A 17,744-nucleotide genomic window follows, 5' to 3' on the forward strand; every position below is an offset into this window, starting at 1 on the left:
ACAAAATTACGGTAAAAAATTCCTACCCATTATCCCTCATCTCCGTATTATTTGACCAGATTCGGGAGGCAGTGATTTTTTCCAAAATAGACCTCAGGGGGGCCTACAACTTAATCAGAATTAAAAGTGGTGATGAGTGGAAGACCGCGTTTAATACCCACTCGGGGCATTTTGAGTATCTTGTGATGCCTTTTGGTCTAGCTAACGCCCCGGCAGTCTTCCAAGACTTTATCAATGAAGTCCTTCGACCGTTTTTAGGGGGTTTTGCCGTAGTTTACTTGGACGACATTCTCATTTTTTCCAAATCTCTTCCTGAACATCGGCAGCACGTCCGCCTGGTGCTGCAGAAGCTACGGGAGAATCATCTATATGCCAAGTTGGAAAAATGTGAATTCGAAGTGTCACAAGTGACTTTTTTAGGGTATATTATTTCCCCTCAAGGTTTCTCCATGGATCCATCTAAGGTTCAGGCCATTCAATCCTGGGCTCGCCCAACCACGCTCAAGGCCATTCAGCGATTTCTTGGTTTTTCTAACTACTATCGCAAATTTATCCGCTCCTTTTCGGACATCGTGGCACCCATAGTGGACTTGACTCGGAAAGGGGCTGACCCAGGACAATGGTCTCAACGGGCGATGGATTCTTTCGAAAAATTAAAGAAGGCGTTTTGCTCAGCCCCAATTCTGCACCACCCAGATCCCAGGCTACCCTTTTTAATCGAAGTCGACGCCTCTGATGTGGGTGCTGGAGCAGTCCTGTCTCAGAAGGGGCCACTGGATCTAAAGATTCATCCCTGTGCTTACTTCTCCCGCAAATTCTCTCCAGCCGAGAGAAATTATGATGTAGGCAATCGTGAGTTATTGGCCATCAAATGGGCGTTTGAGGAGTGGCGTCACTGGCTTGAGGGAGCTCAGCATACCATCACCGTGATCACCGATCACAAGAATCTCTCTTATATTGAGTCCGCCAAACGCCTCAACCCACGACAGGCTCGGTGGGCACTATTCTTCACCAGATTCCGGTTTATTATCACCTTTAGGCCGGGATCTAAGAACGTGAAGGCGGATGCCCTCTCCCGCAGTTTTCAGACTTTCCAGGGGTCTGAGGTGAAAGCATCTCCCATCGTCCCTTGCTCAGTAATCATGGCGGGCCTGACCCAAGATTTAGCCACCTTAGTTATTGCTGCCCAAGCGTCGGCTCCTCAACAGACCCCACAGGACCGTTTATTTATTCCCCAGAAATTACGGGAGGCGGTTCTCAGGGACTTTCACTCGGCAAAAAGCTCCGGGCATCCAGGTATTGCCAAAACTTTTGAACAGTTAGCCAGGACTGTTTGGTGGCCCTCTATGAGGCAAGATGTCGACAGATTTGTGGCCTCATGTCTGGTCTGTGCGCGACACAAATCGTCTCGACAGTCTCCTATTGGGCCGCTGTTTCCCTTGTCCATTCCAAAAAAACCATGGTCCCATATTTCTATGGACTTTATAGTTGACCTGCCTCCGTCTAGCAAGTTCACCACCATCTGGGTTACTGTGGATAGATTTTCCAAAATGGCTCACTTTACTCCATTACATGGGCTCCCTACTGCTAAAATCCTAGCGAATTTATTCATCACCAACATCTTTAGGCTTCACGGACTCCCGGTCGATATTGTCTCGGATAGAGGTTCCCAGTTCGTGGCCAGGTTTTGGAGACAGTTTTGTGCAGCCTTAGGGATTCAGGTCAGTCTCTCCTCTGGCTACCACCCGCAGTCGAATGGACAGACCGAGAGGGTCAACCAGGCTTTGGAACAATACCTCCGCTGTTTCGTTTCAAAGTGCCAGGACAATTGGGCTGAGCTTATTCCATTAGCAGAGTTCGCATACAATAACTCTTATCATTCAGCTATCAAGAGCTCTCCTTTTTTCTGCAACTCAGGTTTGCACCCCAAATGTAGTTCATTCATGCCCCCGGTTGATCCGTCAAGATCCTCGTCCACTGTCTCGTTTTTTAGGAAAGCCTGGAAGAATGTACACATAGCCCTTAGACAATCCTCAGCCCGGTCTAAGATTTTCTTTGATAGGCACAGAAGACCGTGTCTCTTTAAAGTGGGTCAGAGAGTATGGTTATCCACACACCATATTAGACTTCGACAGCAATGTCCCAAGTTGGGTCCCAGGTTTATCGGTCCATTTCCGATTATCGGACAAATCAACCCTGTGGCATTCAGACTTCAGCTTCCCAGGTCTCTGCGCATCAATAATGTCTTTCATTGTTCCCTGCTCAAACCTGTCATCGGAACCCTTCCATCCAGCTCTACACGTACTCAAAGACCTGTCTTGGTTCGAGGGCATAAGGAGTATGTGGTGGAACATATCTTGGATTCCAAGGTAGTCAGGGGTCAGCTCAAGTTTCTTGTCCACTGGAAGGGGTTTGGAGATGAGGAAAGATCTTGGGTCCCAGAAAAGTTTTTGCATGCGCCCAGGCTAAGAGCGGAGTTTTTTAGAAAATTTCCCTGGAAACCGGGTTCTAAGGGTTCGGTGACCCCTCCTCAAGGGGGGGTACTGTTACACTTCTGTCCCGGACCCGCCGGGACAGACAGTGTAGACGAGTGCCGGGGGAGACGTTAGCGGCGTCGCGCAGCAACGCCCCTGGCTTCCGTCCCCACGGCATCGCCAGCAGGCATCGGGGCGTTGCCGGGCAACGTCCCCGAGCGTCTCCGTCGGCGTGCCGGCGCGCTGAGGTCATGCGCCCGGCAGTGCGGCGCACGTCAGCGTCAGTGGGGATTTTGAATAAAGAGCCGGCGTCTGCCCAGGACAGGCGCCGGTTATAGCTTTTGCACCTCAGGGTCTCAAGTGTTCCTGGTTCCCACCTATCCACTGCTCCTGGTTCCTGTGCCCAGTCGTCCTGCGTCCTGTCGTTGATTCCCAGCCGTGTCCTCCGTTCTGTCTCTTGTCCTCCTGGTGTCCGTGCGTTGTCCAGTTGTCCGTACCCTGGTTCCCGCTGCCGTTGTCTCCTCGGAGCACAGATAAGTGGGGTCTACCCCCAGACTGCCCTTACTCGTATCTTGATTTTGATGAAACACCTCTGTGTATTGTTACACCTGTTTGGTATAGTTTTGTGTTACATCTTTACGTATTGTTACGTCTACCCTGTTTGCTACAGAGCAAGGGTGACCTCGCCTTCTTGGGGTAGTTAGTCATCCCCTTGTTCATCCTTGACATTGGTGGCAGCGTTGTCAACTCTCAAGACCTGGTGGCATCGGGGGCGGAGCCTGACTAACGGGCTCTGTCGAACGCGGCTATTATAGGCGAAGCCTAGCACTAGCACGCAGCCACCAATCCCATTCGATGACAACGGAGTTAGGGTTGGCGAGGACACCCGGATATCATAACACATATGATGCTACTGAAACAAGAATGACCAAACTGTGCACATGTAGCTGGTGAGAAACTACACATCCCAGTATGCCTTCTCATAGTTAAATTACTCCATAATAACCACACTGTCAAGCTATGGTGGAATGTGTAGTTTCACAACAGGTGGAGGTGCATAATTTGGCCATGGATGATGTCATTTCTGCATAGTGATCTATGTATGTGCATTTAGTGGCCTAATGAATGAGATGAGACACTGAAATGCCTCATAATGGAGACATTAATGTGTGTGTGGGACACATATGGCTAAAAAACATAAGATCACCCACACTAGGAAATGTAACGTAGTCATGATGTTCACTAGCACAGTGGTGCACATATCTCATGGTGATATTTGTATTTTTAAACTTGTAGGTGGACAGACTTCAAAACGACACTGAAGAGGAAGATGACTGACCGGTACAACCACAGCATGTCCACCGGGAGGGGGCCTATGCCAGAGAGCTTCGAATATACCCCCCTGGAGCAGGAGGCCTTGGATGTAATTGATGTGGCCGAGGTCAGGGGGATATCCAATATGGATAGTGAGCTCCCGGTGGAGGTCTTTGCTGCTGCTTTTGATGGTAAGTCACAGTAATGCATTGTATTTGGAAAGATATTTTTTAGTGCGTATGTGATGGTGACATTGTTTTCAATTATTATCCTAGAAGAAGCAGAAACACAGGATGAACCGGCAGCATCTTCCTTTGCAGAGCCACAGGTGGAGCAAGTGGTCCAGCCTCCACCAACACGACACCCCCAGCCACAGGACACATGGGATGCCAGGTGGAAGGTGATACTGGAGAGGATGGAGCAGCGAGCGGAGGAGTCTGCGGTCTGTCAGCAGAAGGTGTTGGAATATCTCGCAACTCAGCCGCCAGAATGTCATTCTTGCGGAGCTGCTGACCACCGCCAGGTCCCTAAGGGACAATCCCCCATCTGCTGGCCCACCCCAAGCTGCTCCCCAACCTTCCACCTCTGCTGACCCTCCTGTGTCCACTAGGGGAAGACGGCGCAAGCCATCTGAGCCAAAGGCCCCTGTCCCCAAGGCCCCATCTAAAAAGGGGAAAAAAGGGCCCAAATAATGAGACCTGGTTCACTTCCTCTGTGGTTGGACCCCAAATGTTTAAATTGCACTGGACATCCACTTCTTGAGTTGGCCATCGATCCATTTTCGTGCCATGGGCATTAAAGTTCTTATTTTGACCTCTACAAATGCAGGATAAATTTTTGGTGGTGTGTATCTTGCTTAGTATTCACCCTGGTTGTTGCAGTACGTATTCTGGTGTCCCCATTTCTTTCACCATTGCATTTGCAGGGTAACACATGTTTGGAGATATGCAACCTCTTGTTCTGGCTGATTTTTTATTTTTGTGTATATTTTATTTGTTTATTTGATTTATGACATTAAAGTGTCAAATAAGCTGTGATGCTGAACAGCAAATAAATTTATTTTACCAATTAAAACACAATTGTTGTATGTGTAATTTCTTGTGTGAAACAAATACTACATTTATGTGTACTTACTGACCAGAGTATTTTTGAGCATTTCTTGAAGTGTGGTAGAAGTTTCCCATGTGTAACCCTCTCCATGGCCATTCACATGTTCCTATCCAACTTTTCCCTGCTAATTAGTTTGTGTCAGCACATGTGCAGAGCAACTTAATAGGTGAGAAAGCAGTTTGTGTGCAGGTGAGGTAGCTCCTACATTAGTAGGTAAAAACAGGTCCAGAACAATGATTTCCTCATGGAGTGGGTGAGGTAGACAAACAAGGGTCAAAAGGGACATTTGTGTAGGAATGCATATGTGTCCTCCCTAAAAAAAGATCGGCCAAACATGATAAAATTGCTTGTGGACAAACATGTTTAACTTTTTACATATATATGATTTTACAGTGTCATAAGCAGATGTAGGAATCCTTTGTTAGAGAGATGTGAGTGCAATAATGTGATTGGTGGCATCTTACATCCAGAGTGTAGTAAAATCCAATTCATAGCAGATCAGATAGTGGTACAGTTCTGTATTTTGGGTACTATACAAAGATTGTGTGCAAAATAGTGGGCATGGGCTTAAAACATTGCTGAAACATCCTTTGTAGGTGTTAGATGTGGTTTATGTTATTGTATCATAAATACAAAACCTATGTTTGTATTAGAGTGAACACGTTGACACATGTCGACTTGTGTAGATTGAGTGTGCTACTGTGTAAAGTCTATGAAAGCACGTAGTGAATGTGTCTAACTGTTTAGCAAATACCTACCTTAGCATATATAAGCAGGTCTTAAAAAGATTCTTACCTTAAATTAAACAAACCTTTACATGTAGAGAAGTATAGAAAGATAAGCTTCCAATGTGTTTGAGTGCTGTGTGTGGCTTGCAGGTAGTGAAATCATGGTTTGGACTTAATAGACTGCTGCATTGCTTATTACATTCAGGTGTATGTGTTTGAGTAGTAATCAGCGTAAATTTGCAAACCCAGGCGCACGCTGGCATGAGGTATCTGTAGGGGTGGTCTGAGGTGGCGGTTGGCGGCCGCCTGTTTTGTGTCCGAAATGAACGGTGCTTTAGCCGATCGTGCGGTAGTAGCACCGTTCATTTTTGGTGCACACCCCCGTGTACGCCTATATTTACGCCCATTTTCCCTCATTATTTCGGCCGCTCCCCTCAACACGCCCCTATGCCGCCCCCAATGCCCGTACTCTCGTGTACAGTTTTTTTCGCATGGAGAGACCCGTCCGTAAGCGTTGTGGAGTGTTCGCGCCTGCGCATTGGAGATAGTACGCATGCGCAGATCATTAAGATGAAGATGGTTGGTAGTTTACATAGTTTCCAAAGTCTCAGTACATTTGTCTCTTTACCTAACTGACATATTGCATAAGTGAGCTAGTGTATTTTCTCTCCTTTTCAGTCTTAAAAATGAAATAAGCTATTCTTGTTCGCTAAGCCGTTGCCTACAAGGTAAACACTGTGATAAAGCACTACTACAGAAACTGTGACGTATGTAATATTTTGTTTTCAATGCAGACGATACTTACTACTTTTATTACACATATTCATACCTCATTCAGGTTCCCTTGCTCCCCTGCGCATTCGCACAGGGGAGCCATGTTTCGCAACTGCGCAAGCGCATAAACATTTATTCGCATGTGCAGCCCCTTGGTGCGAGCGGCCGCTGCGAATTGATTTTTCACCGGCCGCTTGCACACAGCAGTGCGGGTGGGGGGTATGGGGAGGCGGGCGTGGTTGTGCTGATGGGAACGCCCAGCATTCTATGGGCATTCCCATGAAAACGCAGGGTGTTCCCATGAAATTTGCCCATGACACAGGTGCGGGGAACGGGCAGCTGAGATCAGCAGATGTCAGCTGCCCGCCCTCTTCCCGTACAGGGAGCCAGCAGATCTAAGACACTAGAGAGGTGTCTTAGAACTGCAAGCACTGTAGACATCATTTTATGGTCGGTGACCACATGCGCGCTGGTGCAATCTGCGTGTGTGCGGACCTTCGTGCGTGCGGTGTTTAGATGACCCACAAAGCTGCAACCAGAATGATCCTCATTGTATAATGTATAATTACATGTTGAAGCTTTAATAAATAAAGACATTTGGAAAAAAAATCACTACTACAACCTGCATGTCAGGATTCATAACATTCTCACTCTAGGGTTTGTCAAACATGCTGACTTCCAGTTGTGGTCTAAACCTTTTGAGGTCCGCACCAAAAAAAGCAAAGGAAAAAATATTTCTTTGCATTTTTTATTCACTGAGGATAATATTAACAACAATCTTTTTTAGTATTTTGCAACTAAACCAAACGGCAGAGATGGCTTATTCAGGTTGAGTTAAGCTCAACGCATTTTCAAATGAGATATAGTGACTTAAAGTGTCAACCAACCAGTCGAGCAGGATCTTAAAGGGTTAAGTGTGACTAAAATAGATGAATCTTAGGGCTATTTCACACTGTCCGGCTCCTGCCGGACGGCGAAATCCTGCATGGCCAGGAAGCCGTGCCGTGCACAGTAATTGTGAATGGACACTATTGTGTCCATTCACACGGGACGGCCCCGGCCCAGCCATCCGGTTGCAGCCGGATCCCGCCACTGGAAGGGATGGTTGCTGGGCTGTGGCCATTCTCTCCATGATAAACTACTGTGTGCTGCACGGCTTCCTGGCCGTGCGTGTTTTCGCCGCCCGGCAGGAGCCGGAGTGTGTGAAACCGCCCTTACAGTATAAAGGTGGCAGTACTGGGTTTAAAAGGAATTTACTATTATAACTGCTATAAAATAGTAAAGATGCTTGGTTTCATTGAGTTTGTGATTCAGATACACATAAAAAACTATATACATACCTTTTACCTCTTTATCATATTTTTCTTAATAAATACATCTATTATTAAATATTAATGCTTATTTGCATGTCTGCTATTCTTTTTAGTATTTCCCTGCACATCGCTATTTCAAATCATTTTATAGTAAAATATAAACTCTTCCTATCACTTTATCTGCATTGTCGTGTTATTCTGTTATCTTTATATGGCTTTTAAAACATTGCTATGTAATCAGCTAATGAATTACACATTTACTGTAAAGAGATAGATGTACTCCGTTATCTTAATAGATATGCAGTATAACAATTAACCGATTTACAATTACTGATCTGTAAAAGGAAACCACATGAAGTAAAACAGTCGGTTTGTATTACACAATTAAGACTTTGGTCAGTAGCACTTACTGTACACCATAATTCCATAAATAGGGCATGGTGAAATGCAGGTGTGATACAAAACCTAGTTAAACATGAACTTTACACAAAGAAGTTTGATGGCAGATATTAACCACTTGGCCCATCTAGTCTGCCCTGAGCACGTATACGTGCACACACTTACACACTAAGTTTAATTATTTGTCAGGAGCCAATTAACCTACCAGTATATTTTGGATTGTGAGGATAAAAACAGTATCCGGATATCTGGAGGAAACCTGCACAAGCTTGGGGAGATTCTTCAAATAAGTACACTACTGTTCAAAAGTTTGGGGTAAATTAGAAATGTCCTTATTTTTTAAATAAATGAAGAGAGCATTTTATTTATTTATTTATTTATTATATAGCTCAGCAGATTCTGTTGCACTTTACATTTGTACAACATGATAGAACATACTGGGTACCAACAGACAGACATGGAGGTAGGAGGGCCCTGCTGCAAGCTTACAATCTATAGACATTCAATTAATCAGAAATACACACTGTATATTGTTAATGTGGTAAATGATTATACTAGCTGCAAACATCTGTTTGTTTTTTTAGGAAATTCTACATTGGTGTATTTGCAGCAACCATCACCCCAGTGTTCTAATGGTACATTGTGTTTGCTAATCGCATTAGACCAGGGGTGCTCAAACTATTTTGCTCTGGGACCCCGTCAGGCAATAAAAATTATTACAGGACCCCAGCAAGTTACTACTGAATGGCCGCCACAGGTGTGGTCAGTGAAGTGAAGTGACCACTTTTGTGACATGGAGGCAGAGGGTAATGGGGGAAGGAAAAGGGTGACAGTGGGATGGAATAGGGAAGCAGGGGGTGTTTACTTAATGAGTTATACCCTGTCCCCCCTCCAAAGACACATTAGCCTGATGATCGCCAACATAGAGTCGTGACCCCATGCTGACGTGGTTGTGACCCACTTTGGGATCAGGACCCACAGTTTGAGAACCGCTGCATTAGACTGATGGTTGATTAGAAAACCCTTGTGCAATTATGTTAGCACAGCTGAAAATGGGTTTGCTAATTAGAGAAGATATAAAACTGGCCTTCCTTTGTGCTAGTTGAGTATCTGGTGCATCATATTTGTGGTTTCGATAATACTCTCAAAATGGCCAGAAAAAAATTACTTTCATGTGAAACTCTTTCTATTCTTGTTCTTCGAAATAAAGGCTATTCCATGTGACAAATTGCCAAGAAATTGAACATTTACTACAATGGTGTGTACTACCCCATTCAGAGAACAGCACAAACAGGCTCTAACCAGAGTAGAAAGAGAATCAGTATCTATGAAACAGCTTTGCAGTCAAATGTCCAATTACATGTAGTTCCTTGAAAAAGAGGGATCTAGATATTTTACAGCTGTAATTCCTAAACCCTTCATCCACTTTGGATGTGTATATCCATTCTACACCTGTATCGGTTTATTTTTTGCTAAACAGCTATAACAAAAGAAACTGCATAAAAAACGTAGGCATAAAATGCATTCGGTAGAGCTGTCACATGTGTGTAATTATTTAGGTTTGCACACCTCTCACTATACATTAGACTTGGCTTTCCATGTTGATGAGGTTGCTTACTGGGGACAGAAGTCAAAACTCAAAACTGATGATGATGATGATGATGATGAAGGCATTTTAATGTATTATTGTTTTAGAAGAAAGAAATTAGTCTGACCACCCCCAAGTGATAAAGACATTTTATTATACTTAAGCAAAACCATGTTTACAATGTTTGATGTGGATATTGTTGCTAGCACTCTGTTCTTTTATCACTTTGTGCTGCCTTCTTGTGAATTTACTCAGCTGTGAAATATCTATAAAGAGGTCGCTGACCTCAGAACTTTTAAACATTTAAAGACAAACTCTGAAATACTGTAATGAATAAACAAAACGCGTCTCCTGGTCCCCTAGCTATAAATCTAAATTGGTTCTTGGAAAGTAAGAGAATCATTTACCCTTCCTCAAAGCAACACATCATTCCATTTTATGTTGTCAAAGCAGAGTTTTCTGACGTTTATAGATCAATATAGTTCTCTTCAGCTAAAATGCTTTAAGCGGTGTCATAATAGAGAAGATCGGCATGGAAAAATATCAGCTTGGTCTGTTCTCATAGTTCATTTGAGCCGTCAGTGTATCTGTGGCAAGTGAAGTCGCTAATGCTGATTCTCAGACTAAACTGCTCCTCTTTTTATAGGCAGAATATATTGAGAACCTTTTGTGACATAGAATGGTATATTATTACCATTACTGCCATGTCTGGAACTCTCCAGTTCATCAGGACTGCAATCAGATGTGCTGGAAAATTAACTATATAAAATCCAATCATTTGCAATTAGGCGGAACTCATTTCTATGTTGATTAAATTACCATCTGAACATTGTCCTAAGGATGCACGCTGTTTAGTCATGATGCTAGCAAGAGTTACAGGTACTGCAAGCTGTGATGCCAAAGCTTGGGAAGCATTTAACAGCCCTGCTTATGTAAATGTCACTGAGGTTGAGCGATAAAAAAGTTTACACGTTTCAGTTCTAATTTGAATGCTGAGACTTTAGCAAGTGCGCAATAATGAGTTGTCTTCTCATCCCATTAAAACTTTTGAGACATTGGGAGAGATGTATGAAGCAGTGAAAAGAGTGGAGAAGTGAGCAAGTGAAAAAGTTGCCCAACCAATCAGCTGCTACCTATAGTTTTATCGGATGCATTTGGTAAATGTTACCTCAAAGTGACCTCCACTGGCACACATCTCCATTCATTTCACTGCTTTATACATCTCTCCTGTTTTCTTTATAATGTTCTACTAGCCCTTTACATCTAGCTTTGTAAAAACTATTCTTATACATACAGTATCAGTAGTGCAATTTAGCCACTTGCCAGTAAAAATCAGCAATTGCATATTGTACTGTGGTACACAGCACAGCATAGGGGAGCGTGGGGGCAAATGAGTACCTGGGGCCTTCTCTCTCTCAGAGAGGCTGGGCCCGGGACAGCTGTTCCCACAGCACCCCCCTTATGGAGGCCCTGATCCTGTTACCTGACTCTGACATCACTGGAACGCAACCTATCAGCTGGGAGCAACTACTATAAGGATGCTGGGAGGGCAGTCCCAATCTGTCAGTGCAATGATGTCTTCAGTGTAGCTGCATCTCTAACATCATACCCCATTGCTTTCTAGCATTCACTACTTAATACCATCGCCCACCTGCTCATCCCTACAGTACCGTCTCATCCTACCAGTCACCATTCAGAGGGTATTTATCGATATCCTTCACTATCGGTGAAACAACATTGAAAACTGTCATCATCGGTGTATCTTCCTCAAGTGCCTTTGATACTATCTGGTCTGAGCAATCTTTACCTGTTGCCCCACCATCGGATTGGGGACGAATTCAAACCTGTGCGTGCAGCTCTGAATCAGACCCTTTATGTGAATTCGGCAATTCTGGGTGGCAAATGGCCGGTGACCATGCAAATATGTGGGACTGTTGCATCCTGTGTGAGTTTATTGTTATATAAGCCGGCATCTATTGTCAATCTTAGCATGCGGACAGAAATGGGACACTTGTTTCTGACTAATTTTTGGCATTTGTAATTGGCCCTCATTCTAGTTTGTTGGATAAGCTATGAGGAATGATTTCTCCTGCCTTCAGTGGAAATTTACTTTTATTTGCTGCCACCGGGATGAAGACAGTGTTTTCATGGGGACTCCCCGGGGTTTTATGGGCGTTCCCATGGGCGACCCCGGTCCCTGCCACCATCAATCCCTGGCACGCCCCAATACCTCCCAGCAGCAACATGGCAATAAGCCGGGTCGCTGATATCATTGGGGGGCGGGGCAGGGGAGGAGGCAGTGCTTGGCGCTAACACTGACTCCTACCTATAGTGTGAATGGGACCTGGGTTGCTCGTCCCAGATTACCCATTCACACTGCACAGCAACCCAGATCTGACCTGGGGAAAACCCTTATTTTAACCGGGGTCGGAATCTCGGGCAGCTGGACCCGGGATTTTTCAAAAGGCCCTTTCACACTGCACAGTGACCCGGGTCGGACCCTGGTTATACAGCTTTCAGACTGCACTCTCGACCCAGGTTATTGCCGTATCCTTGCATCCCCAACACGGGTCGAGGTGCAGTGTGAAAGCGCCACTGTCAACATTCCCGTGTGGAGCAACTCTGCATTTCAACCCTGGTCTTGTCCAGGGTTGAACATGGTTCTAACCCGGGTTGTCGTGCAGTCTGAAAGGTCCCTGCCATTTTATTCAACAATGCATTTATTAAATGCAGCTATTGGATGATTCCTCTATCTCCTCTGAAAAGGTCAGCAGCCAGAGCCAGGAAAAACAAGCACCACACTGCAGAGCACACTTCTAAGGCAGAATTTCGGCCTGCATTCCAGTAGTAGCACAGCCATGTCCCTCAATTAGGTCAGACGAGGAGGTGAGGGAATTGCTGAATATAAGGGGAGAGGAAGAAATCTGCAGACAAATGACAGGAAGAGTAAAAGACGCTGTGGTTTACAAAAACATACTGTAGCTAAGATATTGGAATCCCGTGACTACTGCGACCAGTCCCCGCCCATCCCTTTTGTTTGCTTTGTGACGTCATGTTTGTGAGCCTGAAAAAAGTAAATTTTGAATGACACCCATAGGTTTTGCAGGGCTGACCCGGGTCCAGTGTGTAAGTGACCAACCCCCAGAATAACCCGGGTTAAAGTGCAGTGTGAAAGGGGTGAGTCTGACCTGGGTCTCAGCTAGGATGGACTTGTGTTCAAAATACCAGTTTGGACCCAGGTTTGCGGTCTGAAAGCGGTATCATTTTTGTATTGTGATAGGGGTACTAGTTGTGTTCCCTGTAGATGCAGTGCATGAGGTTGATACATGGGGCAGTACAGATGGTGTAATGGTCAGCATTACTGCCTCACTGCGCTGAGGTCATGGGTTCGATTCCCACCATGGCCCTTATTCTGATTGAGTCGGACGGCTGCGTGTTCGGTCGGACAGCCAATGTATTGTGTTTGTGCATGTGCAGCCGCGTTTCTGCATGTGCGTACGCCGCGCATGTCTTAATATGGCGTGAATTCCGTATAGAAAACGATCGCTCTGAACAATCCTAATAGGGGGTGGAGAGGGGCGTGAAGGGCTGTTTGGGCTTTTCATGGGCGTTCCCATGAAAATGCTGGGCGTACGTATGGTAATCCAGCCGTGACACACGTGTGGGGGGGCGGACAGCTGACCTAGCCGGATGCCAGCTGCCCGCCCTGCTTTCACACGGAAAGCACTAGCATGGAGCACTCGGAGCTGTCTGACCACTCGGTCCATCATTTGATGGTTGGCGACCATCGGAGGATGGGGGAGGTTCGCGCGTATAGGGGAGTTGTTTACATGAAACATCCACTCGCGGTCCATTTGCTTGGCGTCTTATCGCATTCGGACAGTGTGAGCGGTCCATATGGTAGGCTGGGCTAAGAACTCTCGGTGGCCGTCCGAAAATACGCATCCGTCCGAGTCAACTACAATAAGCCCCCATGGGCATAACTGTGTGGATTTTGTATATTCTCCCCATACTTGCGTGGGTTTCCTCCGGGTACTCCGTTTTCTCCCACAATCCAAAAATATACTGGTAGGTTATTTGGCTCCTAATAAAATTTAACCCTAGAATGAATCTGTGTGCGTGTGATAGGGAATAGATTGTAAGCTCCAGTGGGGCAGGGACTGATGTGAATGTTCAAATATTCTCTGTAAAGCGCTGCAGAATATGTGTGCGCTATATAAAAAACTGTTAATAAATAAGTAAATAATATATAGGGGCAGATTTGTTAAGCCTGGTGAAGTGATAAAATTAATGGTGATAACGCAGCAGCCAATCAGCTCCTACCTGTCATTGCTCAAACCCAGCATGTAACTTCACAGTTAGTAGCTGGTAGTTTTATTAAGCCATTTTATCATTTCATCAGGCTTAATAAAACTGCCCCATAGATACAGATTCATGCTAGACTCATTTTGGGATTTTGGTCAAACTGTGAAATAAGCTTCTTAGATGCTGTGTTATTGTTACAGTGAAACATTATTATGTTGATGCTGCCTCATGTCAGCACTATGGGCCTTATTCAGATCTGAGCTCAGTACACATTTGTTTGGAAAATGGGCAAAACCATGTGCACTGCAGGTGGAGCAGATGTAACCTGTGCAAAGAGAGTTAAATTTGGGTGGTGTTTGCTGAAACTGAAATCTAAATTGCAGTGTAAAAATAATGCAGCCAGTATTTACTCTGCACAGAAACAAAATAACTCACCCAAATCTAAGTCTCTCTCTACATGTTACATCTGCCCCACATGCAGTGCACATGGGTTTGCCCATTTTCCAAACAAATGTGCACCGAGCTCAGATTTGAATAAGGACCTATATGTAGTTGTCCCTGTGGTATTTTTATGCCAGCCCTACCCTCAAAACTATGTAATGTTCTGCAATAAACTGTTTCTAGGACATACCACAGGTTTCTGATCTTCATGTTATTTGTTCTTTCAGCGTGTAAAAATGTCACAGGATTTCCATTTGTAAAAATGTGACCAAGTTATATTTATTTTAAAGATCATATACATAGTACAATACTTCTAACAATAGATCATACATATGGATACAGAAAACACTACACACACACATGCATCATGTTACAATACACTATCAATGTAATATTTTCCATTTCTATTTAAAATATAAGCAATACAATTACAAAGATAGTACAGAGAGTTAGTACAAAGGTAAGCATATACTGCTAGAGGGTAAAAAAAAAAGTGTAGCTTAGCAAAAACGGAAAAATAATGTAAATATACCAACTATAAAAAGGTTATGAACTTATAGCTGTTCTGCAGCAGTAGTGTTTTCCTGGTGTAGCAAAATAAAATCAACATTTAAACCAGGCATGTCCAACGCTGGCCCTCCAGATGTTTTGAAACTACACATCCCAGCATGCTTTGCAATAGTTTTAGCATTCTCTAATAGCAAAACTGTGGCAAAGTATGCTGGGATGTGTAGTTTCACAACATCTGGAGGGCCAACGTTGGACATGCCTGATTTAAACCTTAAAAATGTAATATATAAGGTACAGCAGTGGTTCTCAACCTCGGTCCTCAAGTACCCCCAACAGTTCACGTTTTCTAGGTCGCCCAGCAGGTGCACAGGTGCACCCATGACTTACTGACCCATTTAAAAAGATCCACAGGTGGAGCTATTATTTCATTTGTGATTCTGTGTGGAGACGTGGAAAACGTGCACTGTTGGGGGTACTTGAGGATCCAGGTTGAGAACCGCTGAGGTACAATATAAAAGGTGTTTATTTACAGGCATCCAAGCAAGAAAGCAGAACTCATTTCTTATTATTTACTAATGCAGAATGTAACTCCTTTGATCCCAAATATATTTATTTTTGATTCTCTTCCTATATATTGTTTAGTACAAATATCAGATCCTTATTGATGGAACAGTGGCAGCATACAGAATGCCGTACCTCCTTGTTGGAAACAGTGTGATACTTAAACAAGAATCCATGTATTATGAACACTTTTATAAGGAACTCCAGCCCTGGAAACATTATGTGCCGTTCAAGAAAGATCTTAGTGATTTACTTGAAAAAATCCAGTGGGTGAAAGACCATGATGCAGAGGTGAGTACACAGGCCTGTCTGCTGCTGAGAACTTTTATGAATGCATTAAGGGGGTCATTCTGATCTACTCACATTAATGTAAGTTGCTGATGCTTAGGGGACTGCCCATGGTATTTTATGCGCATGTGCAGCTCCCTTTTGCGAACGGCTTCAGCGACTTGCATAGTCACTGAGCCGTTAGCAGGGGTTGTGACGGTCTGGGGCGGACGACGGCGAGGATGGGGGTCGTCCATGGCATTTTATGAAAGCACTGGCCGTTCCCATGTGTACCGGATTTCGCAGCTCACCGAGCCAACCAGAATCACCACCTACGGCTTTTGGTTTCTATGTATGCCTTCATCTGAGTGTATATCAATCGTTCCAAATGTGTATTTGATGTTGAGACTCAATTGCTGATACGAACAGCACCGGTACTTCTTTTTCATGACATACACATATTACATTATTGTACGGAATAAAACCAGTATACTTTTGCATACTTGAATAAATCTGAATACTTCTGAAATCTAAAATGAATAACCTATTGGTTTCATGTACAAATAAATCATTAATAATTTCTGCTGCAACCTACTTTATTGAAATGATCTTACTGTAAAATGTACTATGATGACAATGTTCGCATTAGCAACAGTGAATTCTCCATAACCAGGGCTTAAGGCCCATACACACTGGGTGGCTTTGAGCTGAACGTCGCTCAAAACTGCATTTTTGAGCGGCTTTCAGCTCAAAGCCGCCCAGTGTGTGTGCCCTGGCGATGAGCGCTGCTGCGAGCTCCTGCATCATCACCGGGAAAGCCATTCATCTGCTGGTTATACCAGCAGATGAGCGGTTATGAGGATGGCTTTGCATAACGCTGTGCTATGCAAAGCCATCCTCTCCCCGCTGACGGTGCTGGGCAGAGGGATAGCATACACACTGAGCGGCTTTCCCCCCCGTGATGATAGCGATCATCGCTGTCCTTACACGCTGGCCACAGTCACCCAGTGTGTATGGACCTTTAAAGTGTTCCTGTATAGGTGGGGGGACTAATTTCCTTCCGTCCGCTTATCTTCCTCCCAGTAGGGGAGGGGGCCAGTGGCAGGGCTTTTGGAACACCCCCCCTGCAATCTATAATGCCTTTCTGTTACTGTAGGGAGGAGGTTGAACTACTTCCACCTCACCACGTCAGGTACTGAAACAATTCCACCCCGTTTTTCATCACTTTAACCCCTGTCCATAAATGTACTGGTAATAAATATTTTATAACCTCTTCCCTGTCTTTCTCTAGTTGGGTCAAGATACATTTATTATTATGTTTATTTTTATAGTTCTACAACTTTACTTAAGCGATAGCTGGACCATGCCACAGTGCATGTTAGAAGCCCCAGCTTACCCTTACCTTATATATAAAAACAAAATAATTTAAATGGGCATAAAATGCTCTAAAGCAGATGCTAATTTAGGAATAAACTCCTGTAAATAATTGCTAAATTGTAATTCAATATTCATTAGGAATAAATATTTATTATGTGAAATATCCTTTGTTATTTTCTAGATTACAAGGATGCTTTACCTCAGGGCCCTTGTGCAGGCTCCAAATCGGCCCCCTCCTCTCTGGTTGTGTAGTAGCATATTTCATTCTGCCAGAGTCTACTGCGAGTATGCAAGTCTCCGGGAACATGGCGCCTGCACTAGTTCCTGGGGACAACTCTATTGTGTATGCATGAGTCGTGCAAAATGGCCACAGTGGCCATTTTCCCAGTGTTTTTTTCCAGTGCTGCAGCCGGGCCGACAGAGCGGTGATAATTAAATTGGTGTATGGTGTGTGCCCCCCCCATGTTCACCGTACACCTTTTACCCATTATAGATACACCAGTGCATTACCTGTACTATGATATACAGTACACTAGAAGCTATATTGTCCTATGTATGATTTTGCTTTGGAGCATTAATATTT

At 44.3% G+C, this 17,744-nt stretch overlaps 1 protein-coding gene across 2 annotated transcripts in view; it reads left to right on the forward strand.

Annotated features, from left to right (window-relative positions):
- POGLUT2 (protein O-glucosyltransferase 2) overlaps positions 1-17,744 on the forward strand; it is a 110,353-nt gene that overhangs the window by 73,120 nt on the left and 19,489 nt on the right. For both annotated transcript variants that reach the window (XM_083168649.1, XM_083168648.1), the window contains exon 7: positions 15,599-15,808. In XM_083168649.1, the coding sequence (XP_083024775.1) occupies positions 15,599-15,808 (210 nt within the window). The remainder of the gene's footprint in view (positions 1-15,598; positions 15,809-17,744) is intronic.

This window comes from Crinia signifera, chromosome 2, assembly GCF_055691185.1.
Source record: "Crinia signifera chromosome 2, ASM5569118v1, whole genome shotgun sequence".
NCBI classification, from domain to species: domain Eukaryota; kingdom Metazoa; phylum Chordata; class Amphibia; order Anura; family Myobatrachidae; genus Crinia; species Crinia signifera.